This window comes from Telopea speciosissima, chromosome 5 (genome assembly GCF_018873765.1).
Source record: "Telopea speciosissima isolate NSW1024214 ecotype Mountain lineage chromosome 5, Tspe_v1, whole genome shotgun sequence".
Taxonomy (NCBI): domain Eukaryota; kingdom Viridiplantae; phylum Streptophyta; class Magnoliopsida; order Proteales; family Proteaceae; genus Telopea; species Telopea speciosissima.
Window position 1 is genome coordinate 49145615 of NC_057920.1, and position 7709 is coordinate 49153323.

Sequence of the window (7709 nt, forward strand, 5' to 3'; positions counted from 1 at the left end):
CATTGCATAGGCAGTCTTAATCAATTTCTCATTATGCCCCTCATATCATCATTTCGTTTCCAGAATCCATTGAGCTCAATAAATGAGACAATTCAAGATCTCCTTTTGGTGTATTCTTAAAATGGTGGAGTGATCAAAGTCCATTTTCTCAATTATTAGTGAGTGATCAGCGATCACTTTTTACATACCAATTTTCCACACATGATATGCAACCCTCAGCTTATGCTCAATGAAGTGCATCAAGCTTATCAAAATTCAACTACGATGCACACTCAAAATACACCCATGATATATAATTCAATTCTTGACCATTCAAGCACAATTTTCACATAGTCACCTCATTCAAGAATAATAGTGTATAAGATCATTCATTCCATATTTGCTAGAATTTACTTTCTAGCATACCATGAGAGCATACCATGAGCATGCTCACTTTAGAGCCATCCTAAAAAGAGCTTCTTTTCTCAAGTGGAGTGGGATGTGTTCCCAACACCAACCCTCTCCCACAAACACCCGTTCATTTCAATAAAAACATTGTCATGCACATCATGGTAAGTTTGCTTACCATACCTGGCAACATTGTGGTCATACATAGGTTCTAACCTTTGCTTGGCATTGCTCCTTTGAGGCCTCCAATTTGATTTGGATAGCTTCTCCTTTTAGCTCTTGAAGGGACCTGCAGAACTTCTAGCAAAAGTGCAAGGTTGGCCGTTTGGTACCCATTTTAAGTTGGGTCCTTGCGGGTTGGTTATACTTCAATGGGCATTGAACATTTATGTGCCCTTTTGCCACATCCATAACAGTTAACATAAGGTTTAACATTAGCTTTTTTCCAAGGTGCTTTTGGCCTATCCTTGTATCCAAGTCCAGAAGTATTAGGGACTGGTTTTCCTTGACCCAAGTCATCCAACATGTTATCTAGGGTCTTAGTCTCGGTGGTGAATTTCTCAACCAAGGATTTCAAATCCTCAACCAAGGATTTCAAATCCTCAACTTTCAAACTTACGAAGGCGTGGCCGGGGCACATATTGTGTTTTCTGGCTTGTGCTTCTTGGCAGCTATATGGTATTGGGTGTATTGGGATCTAGAAATATTCTGTGATGAGTGTACAGGAAAACCCTCTTTGGATTTGCCCAAGATCTTTGGAATTCATTTATTTCTTTCAGGGGTGGCTTGCTTCGGGTTTGGCGCATTTCATGTAACAGGCTTGTATGGTCCTGGAATGGGTAAGGACTCATGTCCTTATTTAGGGATTCATTCTCATTTTCCAAAAGTATATATTGTCCTTGTTAGACCTCTGTTTTTCTCAATGATTTATCATATTCCGGGCACAATATACTTTGGAAAACGTGTAAAATTCAGAATCCTCTTTCTCATTCTCCCCATCACTTGGAGGTTCAATTGAACCATAGAATGCCATTTGGAAGTCCTCATTTCTTTTTCTGCTTAAACTTTTCATTTTTTCCCCTTTTCTTGTGGGGAAATCATCAGCCACATGTCCAAATTTATCATATTCATAGCATTAGACATTTTTCTTTATTTGGGAACCTTGGCTAGAGTTTACTAGGTCTATTCATTCTAATAAAATTCTAAATTTTCTAGCCAAAAGAGCTGCATCCTCATTAAGGTCATGAGAGTCATCATTTTTATGACGATCCTTTGAGAGAAAGGTCCTTGCTCACTAGGGGATTCTCATTTTGTTTTAAGACTATCTCATGTGTGATTAGTGAACCAAAAAGCTCGACCATAGTATGTTACTCAAATCTTTTGCCTCTTGGATGTTTGTCACTTTGGTTTCCCAAGCATTAGATAATGACCAAAGAATCTTATGGGCTAGGTCACTGGATTTATGTCCACTCTTCAAGCCCCTAGCTTGGAATCCACTAAACCACTCTCTCCTTATCAAGGTAGGAGAAACACCCTGACACAATGATCACCCTGTGATCAATCAATGAATGTTTTCCAGGATCTATCAACTTTCACAATGATCATCCTGTGATCAACCACCCTCTTTATGTCCACTCATGTGTGATTAGTGAACCAATAAGCTCAACCATAGTAAGGTACTCAAATCTTTTTCCACTTGGATGGTTGTCACTTTGGTTTCCCAAGCATTAGGTAATGACTAAAGAATCTTATGGGCTAGGTCACTGGATATGTCCACTCTTCAAGCTCCCAGCTTGGAATACACTAAACCACTCTCCTTACAAAGTAGGAGAAACACCCTCACACAATGATCACCCCGTGATCAACCTATGATAGTTTTCCAGGATCTATCAACCTTCACAATGATCATCCTGTGATCAACCACTCTTTTTGCCAGGTAGGAGAAAGGCCTCACAATGATCACCATCATGATCAAACCACAATCATTAAATAGTGATAAAAAAATGGCTTGTCAGCCAAAAACAAATTCTCTCTTTCGTAGGCAAATATACAAGATGAAGCTCACTTGATCCCTTTGCTCAAATTCTTTTACAAGCTCATATGATTTTCCAGGTTAAACTCACATTGGCTGTGGAATATTCAAGTTTTAGCCCGGCAGAGTTTCCCCACAATTTCGTCAAAACTTCTTCCTTTTTTTTTGAAAACTCGGCGATCCCTTATTTATGAAGGAGGGTTCTAACAGTCAAAATACTAGCAGTTATACTCTCTAATGGACTAATTTTTCAAACACTGATTGATCGCTGAACAAAGCCGTTTGGCCACTATAATGTAGACTGAATTTGAACACCTCTCGGACTCCACCGGTTGCCGCCATATCGCCCATTTGCATGATGGTGTTCTCGGTTGACCGCACCGCACCCTCTTGCACCCGGTCGGCCGCTCAATCGACCGCTGGTGCTATTTTGGGCTTTTTGACAATATAATAAGCACATATCCCTTGGACAAAACTTCCAATTAATACATATATGCCGAGTGAACCAAAATAAGGTCCAATCAAGTTACCAAAGGGCTAAGTCAAGGTTTATGATGAGTGTCAACCATTAAGTCCTTTTTGACTTAGTCGGTCTACACTAATGACCACCTATCTTAGGTATTCCAATTTAAGTCATTGGGTGATTAAATGAGCTTTGAGCACTTGGAATCCTTGCATCCTAGGATCATCCAAAAAATCACACATTGAAAACATACCTAGGAACACGGGGAACACATTCAAGCAAACTAAGAAAATCTTCCAATCTTGGCTCATGTTGCTTGAATCCTCATGGAGGGCTTGAATAATCTTCAAAATATGTTCAACCACTCCATGACAGCAGGTTGATATCTCCAGTTTGATGCTCTTGGCTCAAGGACACACTCCTCCAATGCTTGGAACCTGGTTACTCAGTATAGCACTTGGAAGAGAAAATAACTTATTTTCATACACAATTTGATTGTAAACGCCAAAACATATAAACCATGGATTGTTCATTCAACAATCCATGATAGAGCAAATAACATTTAAATTCATGGATTGTTCACTCAACAATTCCTTTCCTCAGCAAGAAGGAACTCTGTCAAAGTAACTATAATTGTAATATATCACTTGGGCTAAAAAGGCATAATGATAGCTATAACAAAGCTCTCAATCAATCTGTACAATGTGAGAGATGTTTAGATTAAACAGGGTTGGCATTCTCCAACAGTACTGAAAACCTTGAGCCAAACAAATAGACCATACATGAATTTTTCACCAGGAGGCACTTATCCCTTTTCTAGTCTCTGAAAGTTTGCTTAGGATCATTGTAAAACTCTTACCAAAAAATATCCAAATATACTTAACTTATTATCTACTTCCAGTTAATAATTCCATGTCTGTCAGTAGATTCCTCAAATCCCTCATTACTTAAGTTCTCTTAAATCTGTCCCCCTTCCCCCAATCATTGTTATTAGGTTCTAATCTTTATGACACATTGTACTCTGAATCACATAAAAATGAAAAAGAGAATATGAGATTACTTCAATTGCTTTTATGAAAATACGTATTGCTTCTTTCCACTTGTAAAGAAGGTTTTTTATTCGGCAAAAGGCTTTATGGACAGGCTCATCCATATGGTATGTATGGACAAGCATATCCACTTTTGCCATGTGGAAAGCTGATGTGGCTATTCTGACAATTGGATAGCTAGGGGATGATTTGGATTGTTCACATGTCAAATTTCAGATTCAAATTTGATCATTAACCCTCCCATGTATGTCCATGCACCCTCTTGGTAGTCTGTACACCCTCTTGGTTGTCTATATTTTATAATGCTTTGTTTTCTCATATGTCCAACTTTGTTTCGGCTGAAATTTGACGTGTAAGTGGGGGACCTTGGAGACCTGCCCACAAAGTTTCAGTCCTATCCATCAGACTCCATCCTACCACATGGGAGAAAGAGATACCCTTCTATAGATTCTATATTGGTGGGCCTATCTGCAAAACTTGTGCCCTTTTTTATTTTAATTTTTTTTGTGAGCTAGTTTGAAAAATGTCAGGCTGGTGTTGAAACTATACTGAAATAAATTTGTTATGGAATTCCTGGTTCTGCTATTCATAGGATAAAAGGATACATAGAAAAAAAAAAAAAAATCCAAAGTCACATCACCTTTCCACATGGCATGACTGAGTGTGCAGTCCATAGAGTCCATGGTGGCAAGTAACTTTTACCTAGAATAAAATAAAGGCGGCGGTGTTTCTAGGTGGGTCAGTTTGGAGAGAGTTCTCCAGGCAGGCATTTCTTCTACCACGTGGCAGGTCAGACGGGGCTGCAGATCTGTTGAAAGTTCCTCTGTTCACATCTCAAGTTTCATCCCAATCAAAATTTGTAAATTGTCAAAACAAGCACCGAAAAATAGGAGAGATCCAGTAGTTGTTAGAGTACCAGTAGGCATGCATGGACATTACACGGGATGCATGCCAATACACTGGAGTGTATTAGTTAAATTTGTGTCTAATGATTGATTGACACACGGCCAATCTAGACCACTCCTTCAATATCCAACAGTTGGAATCAGCAAGTCATGGCTCCATGATGCAGTGGCATTATCTTGGTTGGGCCGGCACAACCTGCTCTGGAAACCCAAACCCAAATAGAACCGCCCCAACCTGAGATTTTGGTCTAACAAGGACTGGTAGTGACGTATTTAATCATTTGGAGTTAATAATGTAATTTTTATTCTTTGTTTTAAGATATAACTATGTAGGAGATTTGCTTTGAGTTGTTAATTTCCTAGTTTGTTTCTCTTTTCTAATTACAATTAGTTTCTATTTGTGCTGAGAGCCCTTACATGTACTATGTACCCTACAATGGAATTAGAATGGAATGAAATTGATATTAGTTGGCTACTGCTTACTGTGAGGGTCAAAGATTGGTTCAATTGTTGTTTCATCTTATCGTTCTGTTCCAATCACGGGTGCTATCTGCCTTCTCTTTTCGCTTATTCTTCTTCCTGTTCCTTGTTGCTATCCTGTATTATTTCTTCTTCCGATTCCTCTTCTTGTTGTTTTGCTTACTTTCAGCAGATACTCTGTTCCAACAACTGTAAGAACCACAAAAAGAGGGTTCGATCTCCTTCAATACTGTGTCTTTCAAACTGAAATTCTGGGGTCTGATACTCTCCGTAGGGGTGACTAAACCCAAGAACCATTGGCCCCTAATCTCTCTCCAATCCTGAGAACCAAATCAGAACTTAGGGCTGTTCCTCTTGTTCTTGTGTGCAGACACTTTAATTCATGTTTTGGATCTTTGTTTTGGGGTGCTTTTCTGTTGGAATCAATAGGCCATGGTAATAGCTACCTTCCCCAGAAATTGAGTCAATGTGAGCCCATTTGGTTGAGATTCAATCATCAGAACTTATCTGGTTTTACCGCTGGCTATACCCATTGTGAGTTTGAAGGTGAGCTTTGTATCGTTATCTTATTGATAACCATATTCTCTTCTTTCCCAAAATGCCTCTCCCTTCATCCTCTATCCTACTTCTATCTTTATTTTCTGTTAATGCCAAGACTACCCTTAATCTTTAATTCCTAATTCTTACATAATAACTTCCTTAGTCATATACCTAAGTGCCGCTCTAATACTCTGTTTATTTACAAAACTGCCACTCCCCTTTAATAGTTGAATTTTGTTGTTTGGATGGGCCTGTAAGAAATCTGAGCCGGGTTTTTGAACCTACGATTGCATCACTTCACATGGCAGAAGTAGGTGGCCCACTTAGAAAACGTCTCCAAGAAGACCCATGTAGATTTGTTTTTTTTGCCTAAAATAAAGCTTTATATTTATGTATTCAAGCATTAAACCATACATTTGAGGACGTCTTCTGCAGTTCTTGTCAAATCAATCATGAGCATTTAGCATAGACTACATACATAATGTTAGCTGTATCAATGTGATCTGATGGCGGGACTTATTGATTTTGATACCAACTTTCATGAACAACATGTATTGATGTGAATGTGTGTGATTTTCACAGCCGGGGATGGAAGGGAGAAATTGCTATTCTGATGAGCATTACATTCCAACCCTTTTCCACGTGAGCACGCTTGACTATTTCATTTTTTTTTCTTTCAGTTTACCACAATTTTTGTTCTCCTCTTATTTTCATTGTAACTGAACTGGTTCTCTGCGTTTCAGATGGTTGACCCTGGTGGCATTGCGAATTGGTCAGTCACACATGTTGATTGGTCTGAGGGAAAATGGCATCCAAAAGCATATAGGGCTCAGGATGTCACCTATGAGCTGCTGAAGAATATCACAGTAAAATTCTGCTTAAACCCATTTTAAATTTCTATTACCGCATTCCATTTAGTATTGACCTTACTTATCTAGTTCCTTTAATGTCATTGTTATTTGCAGTCTATTGATGAGAGCGTTCACGTTACAAGTGAGGCGAAGGTATAGGATAGGGCTTCAAGTCCAGACAATGCTCTCTAAGTTCTAGATGTATTTCTTGTGTGTTGGGAAAATCTAACAGCAGTATTTGGTTCTCATCTGCTCGTGCAGAAGGAAGTGCAGATAAGGCCTTGCTTTTGGAATGGTATAAGACGACCGTGTTATCTATTTGCAAGGAAGTTCTACCCGGAAGCTCTGGATAAGATGCTGCACCTGTTATCAAACTACACATCAATGTCTGAGTTTTCTCTGTGATTATTCTTTGGTCGGATCCACAGTTTCGACCCCATAGCCCCTCTGGTTTCTCCGTAAATATATTGACATGTTGTAAAATGCCACATTTTAGATGGCTCAAATGCCCCCCAACCAGGTTTCTTTTTCTAGAAGGGTGATTGGCAGAGCAGCTAGGATTTATCCTGTCTGGGCTTGAGGATGCTGCCAACTTGTTTCATAGTGCTGCTTCCTCTAGGGGTAGTTTATTTGCTGTTTTCCATATCCTTTTTCTCCCATTTTCCCATTTTTTCATGTTTTACCTTCTTTTCCCGGCTATTAATGTGATCCACTCAAATGGAAAATTTTGGAGATCTATGCAAAAGCATTTTAATGTTGTTGATTCTTGTACATGTTTAAATTGTGAAGTTCCAAATCACCTCCCTTTCTCTACCCATCCTGTTGCCCTCCCTCTTGCCCCTTGCATATTTTTTTGCCTACCGTATATACATAGTCTATACCTAAGTGCCCAAAATGCAGCGTGAGAGCCAGAGCGGGTGCTGGGTGTAGGGGCAAAAGTGAAGTTAAAGCTTTTTGAATCAAAACAAACGATGAAAGGGAAGTTCTTGGTTTTGTATCCAA

At 39.1% G+C, this 7709-nt stretch overlaps 1 protein-coding gene across 1 annotated transcript in view; it reads left to right on the forward strand.

The window, feature by feature from the left end:
• LOC122662448 (glycosyltransferase BC10-like) overlaps window positions 1-7480 on the forward strand; it is a 33127-nt gene extending 25647 nt beyond the window's left edge. The window contains exons 8-11 of the mRNA XM_043858080.1: window positions 6439-6498; window positions 6600-6722; window positions 6822-6860; window positions 6969-7480. Of these exons, the coding sequence (XP_043714015.1) occupies window positions 6439-6498; window positions 6600-6722; window positions 6822-6860; window positions 6969-7112 (366 nt within the window). The 3' untranslated portion in view covers window positions 7113-7480. The remainder of the gene's footprint in view (window positions 1-6438; window positions 6499-6599; window positions 6723-6821; window positions 6861-6968) is intronic.
• The last annotated feature ends 229 nt before the right edge of the window (window positions 7481-7709 follow it).